The sequence below is a fragment of the Schistocerca nitens genome, chromosome 6, assembly GCF_023898315.1.
Source record: "Schistocerca nitens isolate TAMUIC-IGC-003100 chromosome 6, iqSchNite1.1, whole genome shotgun sequence".
NCBI lineage: Eukaryota > Metazoa > Arthropoda > Insecta > Orthoptera > Acrididae > Schistocerca > Schistocerca nitens.
Window position 1 is genome coordinate 497,281,443 of NC_064619.1, and position 23,897 is coordinate 497,305,339.

At 40.0% G+C, this 23,897-nt stretch overlaps 1 protein-coding gene across 2 annotated transcripts; it reads right to left on the reverse strand.

The window, feature by feature from the left end:
- Nucleotides 1–10,592: 10,592 nt before the first annotated feature.
- On the reverse strand, nucleotides 10,593–22,834 carry LOC126262996 (uncharacterized). Of its 2 annotated transcripts, none has more exons than XM_049959954.1 (5): nucleotides 22,592–22,834; nucleotides 21,318–21,564; nucleotides 20,957–21,087; nucleotides 20,643–20,855; nucleotides 10,593–11,469 (listed from the first exon to the last, which is right to left on the reverse strand). In XM_049959954.1, the coding sequence occupies exons 1-5, from the start codon at nucleotides 22,659–22,661 to the stop codon at nucleotides 11,378–11,380; spliced, it is 753 nt and encodes a 250-aa protein (XP_049815911.1). In that variant the 5' UTR covers nucleotides 22,662–22,834; the 3' UTR covers nucleotides 10,593–11,377. The 2 variants fall into 2 exon arrangements, with proteins under 2 accessions (XP_049815911.1, XP_049815910.1); XM_049959953.1 differs by having other exon boundaries at nucleotides 20,643–20,873; nucleotides 22,592–22,831.
- Between the last annotated feature and the right edge of the window lie 1,063 nt (nucleotides 22,835–23,897).

Genomic DNA, 23,897 nt, shown 5'->3' on the forward strand with positions numbered 1-23,897 from the left:
GGATGGCTAGAGGACATACGTAAGGATGTAGAGGCTTATCTCACTAGGGGTAAGATAGATACTGCCTACAGGAAAATTAAAGAGACTTTTGGAAAGAAGAGAACCACTTGTATGAACATCGAGAGGTCACATGGAAACCCAGTTCTAAGCAAAGAAGGGAAAGCAGAAAGGTGGAAGGAGTATATAGAGGGTCTATACAAGGGCGATGTACTTGAGGACAATATTATGGAAATGGAAGAGGATGTAGATGAAGATGAAATGGGAGATACGATACTGCGTGAAGAGTTTGACAGAGCACTAAAAGACCTGAGTCGAAACAAGGCCCCGGGAGTAGACAACATTCCATTGGAACTACTGACGGCCTTGGGAGAGCCAGTCCTGACAAAACTCTACCATCTGGTGAGCAAGATGTATGAAACAGGCGACATACCCTCAGGGGTAAAATACAGGGAGCGAAAGGCTATTTACAATTTGTACGGAAACCAGATGGCAGTTATATGAGTCGAGGGACATGAAAGGGAAGCAGTGGTTGGGAAGGGAGTAAGACAGGGTTGTAGCCTCTCCCCGATGTTATTCAATCTGTATATTGAGCAAGCAGTAAAGGAAACAAAAGAAAAATTCAGAGTAGGTATTAAAGTCCATGGAGAAGAAATAAAAACGTTGAGGTTCGCCGATGACATTGTAATTCTGTCAGAGACAGCAAAGGACTTGGAAGAGCAGTTGAACGGAATGGATGGTGTCTTGGAAGGAGGATATAAGATGAACATCAACAAAAGCAAAACGAGGATAATGGAATGTAGTCGAAAGTCGGGTGATGCTGAGGGAATTAGATTAGGAAATGAGACACTTAAAGTACTAAAGGATTTTTGCTATTTGGGGAGCAAAATAACTGATGATGGTCGAAGTAGAGAGGATATAAAATGTAGACTGGCAATGGCAAGGAAAGCGTTTCTGAAGAAGAGAGATTTGTTAACATCGAGTATAGATTTAAGTGTCAGGAAGTCGTTTCTGAAAGTATTTGTATGGAGTGTAGCCATGTATGGAAGTGAAACATGGACAATAAATAGTTTGGACAAGAAGAGAATAGAAGCTTTCGAAATGTGGTGCTACAGAAGAATGCTGAAGAATAGATGGGTAGATCACATAACTAATGAGGAAGTAATGAATAGGATTGGGGAGAAGAGGAGTTTGTGGCACAACTTGACCAGAAGAAGGGATCGGTTGGTAGGACATGTTCTGAGGCATCAAGGGATCACCAATTTAGTATTGGAGGGCAGCGTGGAGGGTAAAAATCATAGAGGGAGACCAAGAGATGAATACACTAAGCAGATTCAGAAGGATGTAGGTTGCAGTAGGTACTGGGAGATGAAGCTTGCACAGGATAGAGTAGCATGGAGAGCTGCATCAAACCAGTCTCAGGAATGAAGACCACAACAACAACAACAACAACAACAACAACAACAACTCAGACAGCAAACCGAAGGGGAACATAAAAAGTTAAAAAATGAGCATTCAGTCACGAAATCGCGGACAGTTAAAATTTATGTGCAATGTGTATAAAGTAGTGGGGAAGTGCCACTTAAATGACGATGGCTAAAAAGGCTGTGCCCAATGCACAACCTAGTTAAAATGGTCAACTTGTGGCAGGAGTGCCGAGAGGTGGTCATCCAACCTGCTTGGAGAGGCTTAATAACATGGAACTTATTCCGATGACGGGAAGACCAGTGGTGATGCCAAAATGACACCACCTCCTGACATAAGGCAACACATATCATGGAGGGAACATAAGAACTAGAGGACTGAGATATGAGGACTTCAGCCTCAGTAGCAGCTTCAGCAGCCTTGTTTCCTGTCAGACTGACACGACCAGGAACCTACTTACTCAGCACAATGGCTCCATCAAGAGTGAGCAAGTGACAGTTTTCCTAAACCTGTTGCACTAACCGTGCAATGTACAGGGTACAGAGACTTTGATGGGCGCTGAGTGACTGAGCAGATGAAAATTGAAAAGCCTGTGTTGCTGGATGTACTTCGTCGCCTGATACAGGGCGAAGAGCTCTGCTGTAAATACTGAGCAGTGTACCAGAAGCCAATACTGATAAACATCGGTGCAAATTACGAAGGCACACGCAGCATCTCGATGAGTCCGACAGCCATCAGTGTACACAAAGGTACAGCCGCAAAGTTCCATGCGAATGTCGTGAAACTGAACGCGACAGAGCGAGACTGGAGTAGTGCCCTTAGGAAGTGTATAAAAGCCGAGGTGAACACGGACTGGAGTAATGCCATTAGGAAGCGAATGTAAGCCAAGGTGAACATGGGCCACCAAATGAAGCTAAGATCGTGAAGGGTTCACGCCCACCGGGAATGTTGTAGGTAGTGTGAAGTTAAGCTTCCGGAGCAAGAGCCGAAAGTGAACTCCATGAGGTAACAGAAGAGGGATGCAACCCATACTGGCGATCAAAGGTGTCATCGAAGGAGGCACAGGAAGGTTGGCCTTGCATGCCAAACAGCGTACATATCTGCTATGGAGAAAGTCACGGCGGTAGGACAATGGTAGTTCGACAGCTTCTGCATACAGACTCAACTGGGCTAGTGTAAAAGGTGCCAATGGTCACACAGATGCCACGACGGTGCATAGTATTGAGACAGCATAAGAGGGAGGAATGTGCAAAAAAAAGCACCCAGAGTCTAGTTTTGAATGGACTAGGGACCGGTGCAAACTGAGGAGTGCGGTTCAATCCGTACTCCAGAAAGAACCACTGAGGAAACACAGGACACTGACAGACCACCTACATCAATCTGCCAGGTAAGACACGAAGGACCAAGAAAGTTTCCTATTGAGCATGAGCCCCAGGAATATTGTAGTTTCAACATACGGAAGAGCAACAAGCCCAAGATGTAAACTGGTGGGAGAAACCAATTATGCCACCAGAAATTCACAAAAATGGTTTTGTCAGTGGCAAAGCCAAAGCCATTGTTGATGCTCCATGAAAAAATACAATCGAGACATTGCTAAAGATGCCACTCAATGAGAGAGGTCCATGGAGAGCTGCAAATAGATGGCCAAACCGTCAACAAAAAGGGAGCCGGAGATGCCCCATGGGAGGGACAAGGCATTATAGCACCAATGGCGACAGCAGAGCAGACGACTCTCAGGACAGAAACCTGAGGCACACTGTTTTCCTGGATAAAGGTATCTGACATGACAGAACCCACAGGGACCTTGGAAACTCTGTCTTTTATAAATTCGTCAAAGCAACTGGTCAGGCAGCCACAGAAGCCCCATGTGTAGGAAGCAGAGGATACCAGTCCTCAAGCAGGTGTGTCAAGCTTTCTCCAAATCAAAAAACATGGCCACAGTCTGGAATTTCGGCAAAAAAGCAATCATAACATAGGTGGACAAAGTGGTGAGATGGTCAACTGCAGAATGGTGCGCTCGAAACCCATACTGTGCACCGGTTATTAAAATGCGAGACTCGAGCTACCGTACTAGCCAGGCATGAATCTTATGTTCCATCATCTTGCAAACACACCTGGTGAGAAAGATGGGGTGGTAGGTAGAAGGAAGTTGGTTGTCCTTTCCAGGCTTAGATATGGGTATGACAGTGGCTTCACGCTAACGTCTGGGAAACGCCCTCTGCCCAGATGCAGTTCTACCCTCCAAGAGAAACGTGCTGCGACATCGGAATGTTAACAGCGTCTGGCCCTGGGGCAGAGAATCAGGATGAAGTGAGAGCATGATCTAGCTCCCTCGTAGTAAAAACGGCATTGTAGCATTCACGATTCTGAGAAGAGAAGGATATTGCCTGAGCCCTCTCTGCTCATTTCTGATGGAGGAAGACAGGGTGATAGTGGAAAGTGCTCGAAATTTCCGCAAAATTGCGACCGAAGGTGTTGCAGATAGCAATAGGGTACATGATGACATTGTCTGCTACTGTCAGGCCAGAAATTGGGGAATGGATCTTGGTCCCAGAGAGCCATTGGAGGTTATCCCACATGACAGAGGTGAATGAAATCCAGATACCTTTTTTGCTATCCTGAATAATACAATGACACTGTGCACCCATCTCTTTATAATGAATGCAGTTTTCCTTCGTAGAGTGACGGTAAAAAAATGTGGAGGGCACATCTTCGTGCACGAATTGTATCACAGCATGCCTCAGTCAACCAAGGGACCGAGACACAGTGTGGTAAATAGGAAGTGCCAGGAATGGAACATTCTGCAGCGGTATGGATAAAATTTGTAAGATGGTCCACCTTGTCATCACAAATGGGGAAACTGTGTTCGTTGAAGGTCGTCAGGAAGGCAAAAAAGCCACCAGTCAGCCTTAGTAAGCTACCATTTGGTAGGCATGCAGGTGGGGTAGGAGTCAGCAAACAGAGAGCACACGGGAAATGACTGCTCGAGTAGGTGTCAAAAGAATGGACCACACAAGACAATGGGCCAGCTGGGCTGTGCAGAAGGATAGATCCATATGGGAATATGGTATGTGAAGAGTCTGAAAGGAATGTGGGTGCTCCTGTGTTAAGGTGGAAGAAGTTAAGTTGATTAAGAAGGTCAGAGAAGAGGGCACCTCTCTGATAGGTTCTGGGAGAACCCTAAAGGGGATGGTGTGCATTAACTCTAACTGCTCTGGACGTGTTAACGCGTGCACCTTTGTACCAGTCCCTGTGTGCTCTGAATGTGTTTACACGCGCCACCAGTCCTTTTACCTGGTACTCTGAAGGTCTCTACGCGTAGACAAGTTCAGAGTACCAGGTAGAAAGCCTGGTGGTGAGCGTAAACACGTCCAGAGCAGTTAAAAGGTTAAAGTCAATGAGCAACAGAAATGGGCGAGGTAACTGCCCAATAAGCTGGAGAAAGTCTGCCCTGGTGACATCAAAGGGAAAATGTCAGCTGAGGAAGTTAAAGGTGAATTGCAACAGCTTGAAGAGGGGTAGACAGGGAGATCAGTTGACTATTAACGTCATCCTGTATGAACAGCACGATTCCCCCATGAGATGGAATGCCAACCTCTGAGGAGGTCAAAATGGACTGGGAAGAAATGCAGAAGCTCAAAGCTGTCTTGAGGATGCAATTTTGCTTCCTGAAGGCAGAGTACGAGGGTATGCTGCGATTCTAAAATCATCCATAAATCCTCTCTGTTAGATCAAAGGTTGCGAACGTTCCATTGGAGAGTCATGATGAGGAGAAAACAAAGGGGTGTCACCCCAGTAGCTGCTGAGTGACAACCTGCGAAGACTCGCTGCTACAGGACACAGAGGCAGGAGGATTCTGCTCCATGAAGTCCACAGAATCATCGGCCTTCTTGTGCTGTTGGTCTGCGGAGTCCAATGCAGAGAAACAGTTTATGGTGCGCACCGGCGACACGGAGGTCGGCCAGGCGAAGGTATCACATGGCAATACTGTCTAAGAGGATCTTCGAGCCTTTCCGGTTAGCAGAGGAAAACTCAGGTGTTGATTGGCTGGAGGGACGTAGGAAATCTTAACGGGGGTACTATTCCTGTCCTTTCTAGCCTGCCGGTTGTATAGCTGGTGTCTCGCCCCTTGAGGTGAGAATCTGATGGCTTGTTGCACAGGTGGATGAGGGGATGGCAATGCTATGTTGACAATGGGCAATTTCACAACCTCAGAGCTGAATTTGAGGTCACATGTCTGTGTGGCCATGTCCTTCATGGAGCGAGACATAGCAAGAACACTACTGTAAGTGCCAGACGGTAGACTGCAAGGTTTTCAACTGGCCAATAGCTTGCGAGTGACGAGGTAAGGAACTTTTTCTTTTACCCAGATCTCCTGGAAAGCCCACTCATTGAGATACATGGGACAATCTTGAGAGGCAGCGGTACGGTCACCATTGCAGTTGGTGCAAGCGGGGAGGAGGCAGCAGACAATTGCCCTCATGTGCATCCCTACCACAGTTTACATATTTGGCTGGGTGTCGACAAGACCTTCGAGTGTGGTTCTAACAATGACACTAGTAGTAGTGCATCGGGTTCGGAATGTACAGTTGGACTGTGATAGCTTCAAAGCCTGCTTTGATCTTGGACGGATGCACCAATCTATCAAAGGTGAGAAAAAGAGTGAGTAGGCATCTACTTTTTTCATCACCTGATGCACAGCAATGACACCCTGATCAGAGCAGTATGTTTGGGTTTTGGGCTCGGTCAGACTGTCAAGCAGTCTACTGTAAATAACACCCCAGAAAGAATTCAGAGTTCTATGGGCCTCGACACAAACAGTTTAGCCGTGGAGAAGCAAAACGGCAAGCAGTTGTTGTGCTTGAGAATCTGAAGTAGTCGGCAAAAGCAAAGTGCCATTCCGTAAATGAGCGCAGGATTTCACAGGACCGGCAATTGCATCAACACCTTTCTGAATAATAAACGGATATACTGTTGTAAAGGACTGACCGTCTTCATTATGTGAAACCAAGACAAACTGTGGTGCAGCTGGAAGGGTCCGACTCATTAGTGTCACTCTGTTTACCTTTTGTAGACGTTTATTGGGAAGATGATTGGCTCATTGTAACACAATCCCCACGATTGCCATCACCTCCAATGGCGCACTCATTCCAACAGGGGGCTCCCTTCACAAGGGGGCACACCCGCCTTAGTTGACTGTTCACACCTCCCAAACTCCTGACAGAGGGACCAACTGGCAATTTGGGGTAGCAGCTCAGGCAATTACCCTCCCTGGGCCTGGCCTGTACCATGCGAACCCTACCTGTTGACCCGGGGTTGGGAATTACCCATTACACTGTCACCTGTTATGTGTCTGACTTGTGGGCTGGCCTTCAAAAGTGCACAGGGAGGAAGAAGAAAAATAGGAACCTCAAACACTGGAGCGGGGGAAGGATAGGAGAAGGTAAAAAAAAAGAAAGGAAAACAGAAGGAAAAACAGTGGTGAGACTGTTCTTATGTCAGCGATGGACAATGCAGAATGTTCCCAATGACACCCCAAGGGAGGGGAAAACGAATAGCATGAGGTTAGACTTGCAGCACGGAAGGGAAAAGATGCTGCAAAGGCTGGGGCTCCGTGATAGACAAGCATGAACCCACCAAAGAGTGGCAAGCCCCCTGGGAGGCTTCAAATGTGGCTTGCTGACAACAGTTGCTTCTAAGCCACTCCTTTTATAATTTATCATAACATTTGGGCTTGTGGATGTAAACTCAAATTGACATTATACTGAATAGATTTTAACCTTTTCAGTTTATAAGCAGCTGATAGTGTTACCTGGAATCAGTAAGGTTTCTTAAATTCTCAGTATAAAGTAGTCTATAAGAACAGCAGCTAAGTAGTGTAAGAGGAAGATCACTGGTATTTTTTCAAGAGCATTTTCTTTTCTGTATAAAGTAATCTGAAATAGTTTCCATGATTATTGATTTTCGTAGACTGGTATCAGTCTTCAACATTTGTAATTGTACTTTAGAGAGATGTGGCTGTCATATGGCCGCCCGTGGCCACTACAGACCCACAAGCCTGATGCTATGTTGCTGGTGGCAGCCACAGCACAGCCTCACACCTGATGCCATGTTCCTGGCCTGGCAGTGAAACATCCAGCACTAAGTGTGCAGCAATCTGTGTTACACGAGCAAGTGGATGACTTGGTAATAAGCATCCTTGCATCCCTGGACACAGAAACAAATGGAAGAGTTGGAAACAAATAAGTCAATAGGTCTGTATGGAATCCCAAACTGGTTTTACAAAGGCTACACTAAGGCACTGGCCCCCTACCTAGCTCACTTTTATCATGAATCTCTTGCCCAGCACAAAGTTCGAAGTAACGAAAAAAAGGCAGGCAACTCCTATATATCAGGGTAAAAAGAACAGACCCACAAAATTACAGACAAATATCACTAACAAGATTTGTTGCAGAATCCTGGAACATACTCTCACTTCGGACAGAATAAATTTTCTTGAGACAGAAGTTTACTGTTATGTACAACTTCGTACACAACAGAAGTAGAGTTGGCTACAGAGTGGTGCGGGAACTGTCATAGGAAAGTTGCACAGGAGCAGTAATGATTAGTGAAAAAGTAACACAGCAAACAGAAGATTTGCTTCACTTAATCTCAAAACGTACTAGTACTTGTTATAACCAATGCAGCAAGAAACAGGATCCAACTATCACAGTGCCCACAAGGAAAAGTCAAAGACCAACAGTGAACACACAGCCACGACCAGGCAGCATCTGCGTAGCATGATGTTGCAAAGTGGCTCTGAGCACGAGTGGGCAGAGCTATGGACCATTTTATATAGTGGTGGGAGATGGCCCTCAAAGTACAGAGCAGCTGGGCCTGTGGATCAGTGGGTGGGCATGAGTGGGTCCATCAGATCTTGCGAGACTACTATCAGCATCGGAAAGAAACTCGCAATTCTGCTGCTGATGCCTGTGGGAGAGTATCTATACTAGGCACCAAACTGATGTCCATGAATCAGCATTGTTTTAGGAAGCATCACTCATGTGAAACACTCTTTGCCCTTTTCTCATATGATACACAGCGAACTATGGATGAAGGTCAACAGGGGGCTTCCACATTTCAACATTTCCAGAAAGCATTTGACACTGTGCCCCATTGCAGCCGTTAACGAAGGTACAAGCATGTGGAATAAGTTTACAGATGTGAGTAGCTCGAATATTTCTTAATTTATAGAATACAGCATGTTTTCCTCGACAGCCAGTGTTCATCAGTGACAATGGTATACTGCCCCAGGGAAGTGTGACAGGACCACTGTTATTCCAAGTGTACATAAATGATTTGGCGGTCAGGATGGTCAGCAATCTGCAATTGTTTGCCGACTATTGTGACGTATGGTAAGTTGTCAAAAGTGAGTGACTATAGGATGATACAAGATGACTTTGACAAATAATCTAATTGGTGTGATGAATGGCAGCTGGCTCTAAAAGTAGAAACATGTAATTTAATGCTGGTGAGTTGGGAAAACAAACCCATAACATTTGGATACAGCATTAGCCATGTCCTGCTTGACACAGTCATTTCATTTAAATATCTTGACATAATGATGCAGATCTGTACAAAATGAAACGAGAATGGAGGATTGTGGTACAGAAGGTAAATGGTCGTCTTTGGTTTATTAGGAGAATTTTAGGAAAGTGTGATTCATCTGTAAAGGATACTGCTTAACGGGATGTTAGTATGATCTATTCTTGAGTACTGCTCGAATGTTTGGGATCCTTACCATGTCGTATTAAAGGAAGACATCTAAAGCAATTCAGAGGTGGGCTGCTAGATTTGTTACCAATAGCTTCATACAAATGCAACTGTTACGGAGATGATTCAGAAACTCAAATGGGAATCCCTCAAGGGAAGGCAATGTTCTTTTCGAGGAACACTATTCAGAAAATTTAGAGAGCTGGCATTTGAGCCTTACTGCAAAACTATTCTACCACCTCCAACATACCATGAAGATAAAATACAAGAAAATAGGGTTCGTACAGAGCGATATAGATTTTAGTTTTTCGCTTACTCTATTGCAAGTGGAACTGGAAAGGAAATGACTAGTAGTTGTACAGGACACCCTCCGCTATACACCATATGGTGCCTTGTGCAATAACTATGTTAATTTAGAATTACACATTATGTATTTTTAAAATGTTTTAATTAATTAAAACTTTAGTTATCTGTATTTCTAAAAAGAAATGCTGCACAGTGTTGTTAACATGTACTAATATTACTGATTTTTAGGAAGCCCATATCTTTCTTATAACATGGATTTTTAGTGGAGTAATGACTAGTTTTGGGAATAGATGTATTTGTGAACAGATTTGGATACTTTAATATTATTTGTAACATCAAATTATTAAAATTATAAAAATTTAGTAATTTATATACAAATTCTCAAATTGGGAATCTTAGACAAACCATATTTTGTAAAAATTATGTGCTGAATATAAATTTATGACTTGCAGCTTATTACAGTACTAAATACTGTGCAAACACGACATTTATATTCTCATAAAAACCATATTATGCAATGCAGATGGAAATGGAGAAAGATGCACATTGTAATATTACATTTTATCAAAGAGTTTAACTGCTGACACTTGTCTGGTACAGTGTGAGTTATGTTACAAGTTGCAGGCAGCAACAATTTAATGTTAGAATTGGATTGTCTTGTGATGAAATTTGTGTTTGTATACTTTGGATGTCAAAAACAGTGTATTTATTGGAGCAATTAACTTTCTCATGGAGACTAATCCTTGTTTAAAAATAAGGATTCCAACATTAAAGGAATTGTAGTATCCAGAATTGAAGCAATACCTACACCTAACAATGCCAACTTCTTCTGTCAACTCCAAAACAAAATTTATATACGGATTTTAGATAAATTTGGTAAACTTATTTTGAGATAATTTTTCTTAGTGAAGCTCATCTTTAAGAATTTGACATCTGTATCAGCTCCTGTTATTAAAAAAAGTGCAGGTAGGCATGATATAGTGCTGAACTACTACTATGGCCAAATTTAAGAGTGTGAATTACAAAGGGAACTGTCAAAAACTTATCGTGACAACTAGTACACACTTTTTTTGTTTTTTTTGTTTTGTTTTTTGCAATAAGAAGACAAAGAAAACTAGAAAAATCCTTTTATTTTTCAAAAAAATTGATAAAGCTCTACAGTAGTTTCTTATAACTCTAGTGTCATGATTTTAGGAATCTTTACTGGTGTTTAACACAGTAACACAATTCACAAACACTAATTCAGATCAATTCATAATTATAGTTACATAAAAAATACTCTAAAAAGTAGATGACTATTTAAAGGCACCCACCTTATAGCACCCAAAAATGAATCTTTTAGTGGCAAGTCACAGGACTGTGTCGATTTGAAGTCTTTGAGTACGTAATACAATTCTTGTATATGGAAGCACATTATTTAATTTCAGAATTCTAACGAACTTCCTATTCACCCACTTCAAAAAGTACTGCTCAGCATGGCAGTATATAATTCCAACATTTTAACTACTTTTTAGAATGGTATAAAAATTTAAACAAAGTGCTCAATATCATTAATTTTCAAAACTGCGAGGCAAATGCCCCACACTAAATATATTCATTGATATATGGAAGCACACAATATAAGTAGGTCACATTTATAAAATATGATACATGAAATGTACCTAGATATTTATTACTGATGAACTATTAAATTCTCTTTACCTTTCTCTTTCCTAAATTCTAAACTGTGCAAGGTAAGGGAGTCATAGATCTGAGTAAGAGGTTCGTATCCATTCCTTGCATAGACATTATGAACTCTTGTCAACATACAACAGACTTTCACCCGGTGGCAATATTTATGACCAAGTTACGCAGTCATTGCAGTGAGTTACAAAATTTAAGTTTTTTTTTTTTCCTTTTACTGTTGATATAATGGATTATATGGTGCCTGTTTGGGATAAGGATCACCTGCAACTGCAACACTATATGGAGGAGGTGGCTGCATGGCAACTGTAAAAAACAAAAGCATTCAATGAAAGTTTGTGGACCATTTCTAACCATTAATAAAACATCTGAACAGAACAGCAAAATTGTTAGTGATCACAGTAACAATAAAAGGAAGAAAAAAGTTTGTAAATAAAACAAACCTTGTCATGTCATCTTCATTGATTAGAAACACAGTCTGTAGCCAATGACAAAAAATACAACTTCAGACTACAGTGACAGTACAGTGAAAAATAATGTTAATATATTGCATCAGAATATCAGGGGATTAAAAAACGAAGTGGATGAGCTTCTTACGTGTTTAGAAGATTTAGAAAGTGAGGGTGCAATAGATGTACTATGCCTGTCAGATCATCATATAGTCACAGGTATGGAAATGTAAATGTAGGTGGATATAAGCTTTTGTAAGTAAAGACACTATGGAGAGAGAGGAAGAGCTGCCACAATATGTTAAAATCAGTCATAGTGTGAAAAATTTGGAAACCAAAAAATTTACATAGAGCAACATATACAAGCATGTGCATGTGAGAAACTAAACAATGGCACTTTTATAATTGTAGCCATGCATGCCCCATTGGGAAATTTTCAACTATTTTTGAAAAACTTGGATTCTTTGTTGTGCTACCTGTCACACAAAGGAAAGCAAATTATTGTTTGTGGGGATTTCAACGTAGATTTTCTGAAAGAGTCCAATATAGAAAGCTTGAGCCTGAAGTATTACTTGGTTCTTTGAATTTGACATCAGTTATTGATTTTCCTACTCGGGTGGTACAGGAAAGCAGCACACCGATAGATAATGTTTTCATAGACCAAGATAAATTTAATCACATAAAAACTTTTCCTGTTAAGAATGGTCGGTCTGATAATGAACAGCTAGTTACAGTATATGATATAGCTCCATACAGCAATGCAAAACAGTCCTCCAAAATAGTGTGTTCCATTAACGATTTAACAATTCAAAATTTTAGGGAAAGCTTGCAACAGTTAGACTGGGATGAGGTGTACAGGGAACATGATGCTAATTTAAAATTTAACCTATTTCATGATACTTTTGTGAGTATATTTGAAAACAAGTTCCCTAAGAAAACACTGAAATATAATTGTAAGAAACCATGTAAAAAGCCATGGCTTACTAAAGGGATAAAATTATCTTGCAAACGGAAAAGGGAAATGTATCATATAGCTAGGAGTAGTAATGATCCCGAAACAGTGAAACATTATAAAAACTACTGCACTGTATTAAGAAAAGTTATTAAAAGTCCATAAGTATGTGCATTATGTCTGAGATTAGCACATCTGATAATAAAATTAAAACAATTTGGAATATTGTGAAAAGGGAAACAGGGCAACCTATATCACAGGAAGACTGTATTTCTATCAAACACAATGAAAAGTTTGTTAACAAGAAGTCAGAAGTACAAAACATTAATAAACATTTTTAAGTGTTGTAGCGAAAATAGGATCCAGCTATTCATTAGAAAATGCAAGGCAGTATATGGAACACACCAGTAGCTATGCAATTTGATAAAATTGAAATTCAACCCACCTCTCTGACTGAAATAAGGAAAATAATAAATCGACTCAAAAGTAAAAGATCACATGGAATTAATGGCATTTCCAACAGATTACTAGAAGCTTCAAATAAGTAGGATTCTCAGGCACATATGTACTGGAACAGGGCATTTTTCCAGATAGACTGAAATACGCTATTATTAAACCATTGCATAAAAAAAGGGGATAGATCTGATGCTAACAACTACTGCCCAATCTCACTTCTCACAGTTTTATCCAAAATTCTTGAAAAAGTATGTATTCAAGAGTAGCATCACATATTTATAAAAATGAAGTACTAATAAAATGTAAATTTGGTTTTCAGAAAGGCTTTTCAACAGAAAATGCTATAATGCCTTCACTATCAAATATTAAATGCATTGACTAACAGAACATCACACATTGGGATATTCTGTGATCTCTCAAAGGCTTTTGATTGTGTGGATCATGAAATTCTTCTAGATAAGCTTAAGTATTGTGGTATGAGTGAGACAGTGCACAAATGATTTGATTCATTCTTAACTGGAGGAATGCAGAAGGGGGAAATTAACAGTACACACAGTCTGCAAAAACCAGCCAAGTCCTCTAACTGGGGAGGTACCAAGAATGGTGTCCCACAGGTTCCAGTCTTGGGTCCCTAATTCTTAATATATATTAATGACTTACCACTCATTATTCAGGAAGATGCAAAGCTAGTTCTTTTTTCTGATGATGGAAGTTTAGTAATCACACCCAAGAAGCAAGAATCAGCTGAGTAAATTGCAAACAATGTGTTTCAGAAAATTATTAAGTGGTTCTCTGCAAATTTTCTCATTAAATTTTGAGAAAACACAGTTTATACAATTCTGTACAGTAAATTGCATAAGACCATTGATAAATATAGACTATGAACAGAAGTCTCTTGCTAAGGCAGAATACTCAAAATTTCTGGGTGTGTGCATTGATGATAAATTGAACTGTAAGAAACACATCGATGACCTGCTGAAACGGTTAGGTTCAGCTACTTATGCTATTATGGTTATTGAAAATTGTGGTGATAAACGTATCAGTGAATTGGCCCACTATGCCTATTTTCATTCACTGCTTTCATATGGCATCATATTTTGGGGCAATTTGTCATTAAGAGAGAAAGTATTCATTGCACAGTGCGTAATCAGAGTAATAGCTGGAGCCCGCCCAAGATCACCTTGCAGACATTTACTTAAGGAACTCGGGATATTCACAGGGCCTTCGCAATACATATATTCACTTGCGAAATTTGTCATTAATAACCCATCCCAAGTCAAAAATAACAGTGAAATGCATAGCTACAACACTAGAAGAAATGATGATATTCACTATTCTACATTAAATCTCACTTCTGCACAGAAAGGGGTGAATTATGCTGCCACAAAAATCTTTGGTCATTTGCCAAATAGTATTAAAAGTCTGACAGATAGCCAACCAACATTTAAAAGCAAATTAAAATAATTTCTGAATGACAACTCCTACTCAATAGATGAATTCTTAGATATGAAGTAGTAACCGTAAAAAAATTAATAAATTATTTTGCTTAAAGAAAACTTATGTTAAAGTGACACTTCGACATCATTACGAAATGTCGTATTCATTAGCTATGGAACAAGGATTAATTTATGTATGTATGTATGTATAGTGATGCGTCATGGCCCCTCCCCCAGTCAATCACAACTGTCCCCTAATTCGAATGGATGCTAAACTGACTCCTCGTGTGGCAGGCTTAGGATACATCTTCTGATCAGTATTACTTCATATTTTTCCTGTATTTCTCTGAATCCAAACTGATATTTCCTGAGATCTGCAGTAATCTACAACAATGACTCATTACACTGATGGTTTATTAATCTTCACACCTGTCAGCATCTCCTTTGTTCGAAACTGAAATTATTAAATTATTCTGTAAGTCTGAGGATATTTCACTAGTTTCATATCTTGCATACCAGTGCAACAGTTTTGTCATGGATTATTCTCCCAAGGACCTCCTTAATTCTGAGGGAATATCATGTACTCCCATGCTCTTTCAAATTCTTTTCGCAGCTTCATGTCTTCTGCCACATTTACTTTTATAATAGTCGTTCAGATGGTTTCCCTCGTACAGCCATTCTATACATTCCTTCCACCTTTCAGGCACCCTTTTTCTGCATAATACTGACTTTCCATCTGAACTCTTGATACTAATAGAGGAGCTTCTTTCTCCAAAGATCTCTTAAGTTTCCTATACACGAGTGACATCTGTCTCTCCTAGTCATACATAAATTTTATTCCATCTGAGATTTTCCATTAATGCAGAAAGCAACCAAATATAGATTCCACTAATTACTAGTTGTTTTGGTGTGACAGTGCGGTTAAAACTGTATATTTAGATTAATATAATCTAACCTGGCAGAATATCAAACAATAAAGACAACTGAAATCAGGTATCAACTCCAATTTTTAATATTTGTGAACAATGTATGACTCAGGAGGTGGTGGTTTAGTGGAGGTGGGTGCCTCCTGTTTCCATAATATTAACAAACTGTCGTTCAGCTGATGATAAAATAAGCTAAAGCAACTAATCAACTCTTAAGAGAACTGCTGAAGTGCCTACACAAATCTCTATTTGCTATGTGAATGTTGTGAGACATAGGTGATGTAAAAATAAGAAAGCTATTGTACTATGCTTACTTTCATTCCATAATGTCATGTGAGATTATTTTTTTGGGGTAACTCACCAAGTCATGCTAAAGTTCTGTGAGCCTGAAAACATCCAATTTGAATTATTTGTGGTGTGAACTCAAAAATGTCCTGCAGAGTGCTGTTTAAGGAACTAGAGATCCTGCTTCCCAATATATTTACTCCTTAATGAAATTTGCCATGAAACCCGCATCTTTTTCAAATCAACAAATCATTTCATGGAATCAGTACACGAAATAAGAATAACTTTCACCAAGTTTTTAACTCATTTAGCTCAAAAAGGTGTCCATTATTCAGCAACACATATTTTCAATAACATGCCTGCAGTCATAAACAGTTTAACTAAGAATAAAGTTTAGTTTCAGAAGAGTCTAAAGGATTTATTGTTGGCCAACTCCTCCTACTCAACTGATGAATGTCTTAGCAGAACTGACTGATGTGATTTATTTAGTTTGACCGATTTTACATCCACAAGGGCATCTTTTGGGAACCGTGGATGGTACATAAGCATATCTGTTCTTATTTTGGAAATATTTACTGTGTATTCTTGTTTTCTGCCATATTCCACGACGTAGAGGATCTCATCACTATGGATAAACTGGAACGAAAACTACATCTAGTCTAATGTAATCCAACCACATTAAGTTCCGATGAAGACACATACAAAACAAAGCTAAGCCATTGTGCTGAACTTCCACTTGAACATGTTATACCCATTGTCACCCAATGGTACACGCTGGGAGGTAAACAGAGGCAATGCCACGTCATTAACACAAAGATGCACTAGATTTCTCACTGCCAACAATGGGGGGAGGGGGGCAGGAATTTCTAAGGCTCCTTTCACAACTCTGACAATGTCTTAATAGAATCATTCGGTAGCTATGCTGTATGGGACAATACGTCACGTTCGTTACCGAGGCAGCATTGAAAATAGTCAACAATCTAAATTTAGCTAGATAACTAAGGTGGTGTGCACTTTGGTGTAAATTTTGGTTGCAGAATTGTGTACCCTTTTTGTGCTACAGACAACCTTGATGTGGCATAATGAATGTTACTTCTTCTTCAGGTATAGTAATTATGTACAAAAATGGTTCCAGAACTCTAGTAAATTTCCATGAAGGAACAGAATACATTCTTTCGCAGTTGATAAGCTTTATTATTCAAAGGTTCATACAAAGAATTTCAACAATGTACAGCATACAGTTCACTGTCGACAGACTGAACGGTTGGTGTGGTGAGTGCACTTGAAAATGGAGGAAACAGAATTTCATGCTGTTATTAACACTCATTTGAAGAGTTAGACTGTCGCACAAATCAAACAGAATTGGATGAAGTTCATGCAGACTCTGTGCCATCACTGAACACCATTTACTTTTTGATTAATTAATTTAAATATGGTCGGACATGCACTAATGACAAAGCACACTCCAGCTGTCCAATTGAGGTCATCACATAGGAAACCATTGACAAAATCCGTGCCGTAATCCATGACATTCGAATAAAAATTCATAATTTTGCTTAGGCTTCTGAACTGAGACAGTACACAATAGCCTGCACAGAGAATTGGCTATGAAGAAACTGTGTGCAAGGTGGGTGCCACAATTGCTCAGTCGACAAAAACCAGCCCAAGATTTCAATACAATCTGAATGGCATTTTATGCCAATTTATGACTGTTGATAAAACCTGGATCGATCATTACACGCCAGACACAAAATGGCACTCATAACAATGGACAGTTCTGGTGAAAGTGCATTAAAGCAAGCAAAGATCACTTTGTCAGCTGATAAGGTAATGGCCTCTGTTTATTGGGTTTCCCAAGGAATAATCCTCATAACTAACTTGGACAAATGCAGAACCATAACAGGATCTTATTACACTTCACATCGGGAACACCTGAAACGAGCTGACTGAAGAAAGACCAAGGTCGGCATGCAAAAAAGTGCTCTTACACCAAGATAATGCGCCAACACACCAATAAAAATGGTGAAAGTGCATGAAATGGGCTTTGACTTAACCACCCCATTCAGCAGACTTTGCAGCAAGTGCCCTCTTCCCCTTTAAATTTTGGTTTGCAGGGAAGAAATTTTCATCAAATGATGAAATGATAGTAGTCGTCAGTGAGTATTTTGCAGAGTTTGACAGAACCTATTTTCCCAATGAGATGAAAAGACAAGAGGATCGTTAGACCAAGTGTATATTCCTCACGCGAGATTGTCATGCAGTTTTTTACAAACAAACATTTTTCCTTGCTTTTTGGCAGACTTATCAAACCATCCTCTTAATCACTATGCTTTTGAACTGCATTGGATTATTCTTGAGACAAAAAAAAAAAAAAACTGGGAATCATAAGTAAAAATGTCTAAATAATAATACTGTATAGGTTCTAGTATTTACCTACAGTTCTCATTTTCATAAGGGAAGTGCACTAAATATGACGCAGATGTAAACATCAGGCTAATCACCAAATCAATGTGTTACCATAATTTTCATTTCAGATTCATATTCATTGCCTTCATCAACTCACAACCAAATTATCACCTTTTGAACCTAACGTATCCATTGGGTATACTACAGATCAGTTTGGCACCACAGCCAAGATTAAGGGGGTATAGTACCACACTCTAGCCCAGAATTTTATCAGTTGAATATGTGCTTATAGAAGAAGGTAAATCTCCAGAAGATTACACAAAGATTTATGTAATTATCAACTCAACACGTGCTCTGGGAACTTGGGACTGCTGTCTTATAACTTACGTCAGTTCACATAGGAAATTAAAGGGAATAATATTCTAAGCTGATAATCCATGGGTACAAAAAGCAATAATAAAGGAAGCCCAGTATTTCAATGAATGGATAAGTCAGCAAGGTCTTGACCAAACACAAACAAAATGCTGTTTGTCAGAAGGCCAATAGGCCACATCTCCTTTCTACGAATCCCACAGGAATCTTATACCTATGCCAGTCCAACTATTTAATAAAAAGCTATTGTCTAACAGGTCCATTTTTCTTATTACAGCTTTTTGCTAGAATACTACATGAAAGGGAAGCAGTGGTTGGGAAGGGAGTGAGACAGGGTCGTAGCCTCTCCCTGATGTTATTCAAATTGTATATTGAGCAAGCAGTAAAGGAAACAAAAGAAAAATTTGGAGTAGGTATTAAAATCCATGGAGAAAAAATGGAAACTTTGAGGTTTGCCGATGACATTGTAATTCTGTCCGAGACAGCAAAGGACTTGGAAGAGCAGTTGAACGGAATGGACAGTGTCTTGAAAGGAGGATATAAGATGAACATCAACAAAAGCAAAATGAGGATAATGGAATGTAGTCAAATTAAGTCAGGTGATGCTGAGGGAATTAGATTAGGAAATGAGACACTTAAAGTAATAAAGGAGTTTTGCTATTTGGGGAGCAAAATAACTGATGATGGTCGAAGTAGAGAGGATATAAAATGTAGACTGGCAATGGCAAGGAAAGCGTTTCTGAAGAAGAGAAATTTGTTAACATCAAGTATAGATTTAAGTGTCAGGAAGTCGTTTCTGAAAGTATTTGTATGGAGTGTAGCCATGTATGGAAGTGAAACATGGACGATAAATAGTTCGGACAAGAAGAGAATAGAAGCTTTCGAAATGTGGTGCTACAGAAGAATGCTGAAGATTAGATGGGTAGATCACATAACTAACGAGGAGGTATTTAATAGAATTGGGGAGAAGAGGAGTTTGTGGCACAACTTGACAAGAGGAGGGGACCACTTGGTAGGACATGTTCTGAGGCATCAAGGGATCACCAATTTAGTATTTGAGGGCAGCGTGGAGTAAAAATCGTAGAGGGGGACCAAGAGAAGAATACATTAAGCAGATTCAAAGGGATGTAGGTTGCAGTAGGTACTGGGAGATGAAGAAGCTTGTACAGGATAGATCAGCATGGAGAGCTGCATCAAACCAGTCTCAGGACCGACGGCGACGACGACGACGACTACTGAAGTTGAACCGGACTTCAGTGCGCACACGAAGGCAGATGGTGTGGGGTGACGCACAACAGCTAGAGGGTGTGTACCATGTGACACCAGCCATGTAACATCAATCTATAGCAAGTGCTAACAGTTAAGCATTTAACACAAACATCTTCATCTTCATAGTTTCGTATGAATTGTGGGGTTGGGTTGATTGGGGGGTGGAGACCAAACAGCAAGGTCATCGTTCTCATCGGATTAGGGGATAGGGAAGGATGTCGGCCATGCCCTTTGAAAGGAACCATCCCGGCATTTGCCTGGAGCGATTTAGGGAAATAACAGAAAACCTAAATCAGGATGGCCTGGCGTGGGATTGAACTGTTATCCTCCCGAATGCGAGTCCAGTGTGCTAACCACTGTACGAATTGTGACAATTACTTGTAGGTCAAGTACTAAAAACATTATTGCTTTGACAAGCGATAGTGACAGCATGTTAATAATATAAATATTTTTAATGTTAGTTACAAGCTTTAACAGTGGCCCCCCTGGCACGTACCATGAACAGTTGCCAGACAATATGGAGATGGACCGAGACAGCACACGGGGCAACTGTTACAAAGTATTTTATTTTGGTGTCTCTGCCCATCATGCAGTGCCCTTCTTATGTGCACAGCCCTAGTCCAGTTTTTGAACTACTAGGCCAGTCAACTATTAGCAGCATTTCTCAGAAGCACATTGTGTAAGTGGCAACTACTAAGCAAAACTGCTGTTGCAGAGCTGACAAAAATAACAATGTTCAACAATACTCAAAGGTACACTATTAGGACTACGAATTGAAGGTCTGAAACAATTAGCAAAATTTGTCCACAGATCAACAAATAAACAAGCCACTAGTACAATCTTGTGTTGCCTGAACTAAATTTGAGTTAGGACCTATCTTATTTTGAGGATAAAATAATTTACCAGAATTTGTGTGATTATGTCCTACCTTGAGGATGATGTACTGGATTGTACCCACTATATCCCATAGGTGGTCCCATTGTGACTGGCTCAGCAAAATTTGTTTCCAAAGGCTGAGGTGGCTGGTTATATACACTGGGCATCAAACCTGCCCCAACTGTAGTTGGCTGTGTGAAGTTTGCCTCTTGAGGATGATTGGGCACAACTGCTGCAGATGACTGGTTCGCTTGTGGAACTGTCACTGTGGGTGTTACAACACCTGTAAATTCATTTCTTAATCAGATTAAATAACTGTCAGATTATGAAAATTATAATATTTTTATACCATAATCAAATACATACGCCTGTAAACAGCTCCTCTCTTTCTTCGCTTGTAGAGTAAGCAACATGGGCAGCATAAACAGAGTACGTAACATGTAACGACAATTCCAAAAAGTGCTGCCAAAGCAATTATGATAAGTATTGTAGGAAACCTGCAAGCAATTTTTTTTAACTTAATAAAGGACTGAGTTTAACTACACACACACAGACATTATTTACACTTTTCCAGTCTTTTTATAAACACCCAAATAATATAAAATCTACCTCTATGTTAATTTGAACTTCAAACTAGAGGAGGAAGAAATGCAGTTCTCAATACAACACTTGAGAATCTTAGACAGTTTAAACCAGTGATAAATGAGGCAAATTATGTGATACTTACTTTGAGTCTCCATCAAACGTACTGATCTCCCAATCTCTATTATCTTGCAGTGGTCTATTGCCATTCCAGTCCCCTGACGCTAAGTTGCCCTGCCAATCGTTCAGAGCTCCATTAACACCATCTTTCAATACCTGCATATGGTACTCTATAGATGTGCAGCATCTTGGTAATCCATATTCAGTTAAACAGCATTTGTCTTTATCAGGATCATCGAGGAAACCTGGACACCCAGCTTCACACGAAAAACCTAGAATCAAATATTAACGTTGAGGTAGTATGGAAGCGTGGGATAATTAATCAGTAAGTAAACATGACTAGCCAACAGTGTAGAGAAGATCCATACTGACTGTGATAACATTAGAATACTGATAAAGCAAAAGTTATTTGCTGTGGAAATCTTAAATACAGTAGCTACATTAAAAAAATACCATGAAGCTGCTAAACAGCAGCAAATTCAATTCGAGAGAGAGAGAGAGAGAGAGCTACTAACTTCACACTATACATACATTTTTGTAATTTTCATTGGAATATTTCGGCACTTGTGCAGTTTTGGGGATACGTGCGCTGATCAGGAGTCTTCAAATAAAATTTTGTATTTGAATTTTCTTGTATTTCTCAGGTTCTACAGCCTACAGATGTTTAATAAACAGGTTCAGTAGTAGGCTGAACTGCGATTTTTAATTAATCGTACAATTAGCTGATTACGAGTACTTGTCATTGTCAAACCAACATGGAAAGCGCTACATTGTCTGCATACATCGCCATGTATAAAGAACACTTTACACACCTCACATTATTCATGTTTTATTCTTTAATCTTTTATCTTAATGAGAGGTTTGTAAAGTGTTAGTTATACATGGCGATGTATGCAGCTAGGTGTTTGACAATGACAAGTAGTCGAAATTGGCTAATGGCACGATTAAATAAAATTCGCATTACATCCTACTACGGAAAATGTTCACGTTTATTAATCTTCAAATACTTTCTCACAGCATAGCAGTGTAACGAAACGCTGATAGGACTGCATCTGAATACTAAAAGATAGCTACTACCAAAGCCCTAATCACATTTTAACATGACTTTACTTGCGGCAAAGCATAATAGAAATGGGCTAGTTTGTTGTTCCTTGTCAGTGCTACAAATTATCACAAAAATTCTACGGTATATGCCGCATCATCAAATCGTTATAAAACAGAATGACAAAAAAAGTTGAAATAATGTCAGAACCTCCGATAACTTTTACGCTTAACATATCAGCAACCACTTAGACCTACCTGTTACATGTGATACACATACTAGCAATACGGCCACTGTCAAACATCGGTAAGTAAACATGGAGAACATTGTTTTCACTGAAAAGCAACACAGACAACCATGTGCAATTTTGAGCAAGAGATGCTGTTCCACTTATACCCAATGCAAAATTTAATACACCCTAAACAAGCCACAAGCACCGAACTAACACTTCTCATCCCCCACTTCCTAAACCTTGAACTGCTGAACCTGAAGCTTTGTCTCTCAGATCACCAACACTATGCGGTACAGGCAACATTTGCAAACGAAAAGTTCATCTAATTAGAATTGTACTCCGACAGTGGCTACGTGTAGAACGCACGTATTATCGTATGAACACCCTGTAAAGCCTTTCTGAAAAAATAACACATGTTTCTTTAAATTTATGGACTCAATTACAATCGCGTATGAGTATACGTTATTTTATGTTATTTTGAATAGACAGCTAAGAAACAAGGTATCGGATGTATTAAAACTAGGCGACTGAGACGCTGTGCCCAGACAAGCTAAATGAGCAAATGAAATTTCGTTCAGGCTCCACTTGCAAAGCAAAACTGCCCGATAAACTAAGGCAAAGACGCGCAGAATTCGCGCATACATAAGCCAGTTTACAGGGGAAGTACGGTATACCACCTAAATGCGGGCGAGAATCCAATGGCAGGCGGACGAAAGGGGGAGGGTGTCATGATACCTCCACCCCTCCCCCACTCCCACCAAAACATACTTACAACAATTATATTTTTACAAATATCAATTTACAAATGTTTGAGCTAAATTTTCCGAAAAAAGTAGCATGATAGCGGTATAAAAACGACAATTAACTCTAGAAAATTACAGGCTATGTACCGGATACTTTTCAAGTTCTTGCCTGAGTACCTGGAAATACTCACAAGGAAACCTCCCCATCGCACCTCCCTCAGATTTAGTTATAAGTTGGCACAGTGGATAGGCCTTGAAAAACTGAACACAGATCAATCGAGAAAACAGGAAGAAGTTGTGTGGAACTATGAAAAAATAAGAAAAATATACAAACTGAGTAGTCCATGCGCAAGATAGGCAACAACAAGGGGAGTGTGAATTCAGGAGCCCCATGGTCCTGTGGTTAGCGTGAGTAGCTGCGGAACGAGAGGTCCTTGCTTCAAGTCTTCCCTCCAGTGAAAAGTTTAATTTTTTATTTTCAGACAATTATTTTACGTAGCTGCACAGGTACACAGAGCAGTATTGTTTACGTGATCGTGTGTCAATTATCAAAGTTCAGGCACTCACACATAATCAACTTCACTCTCC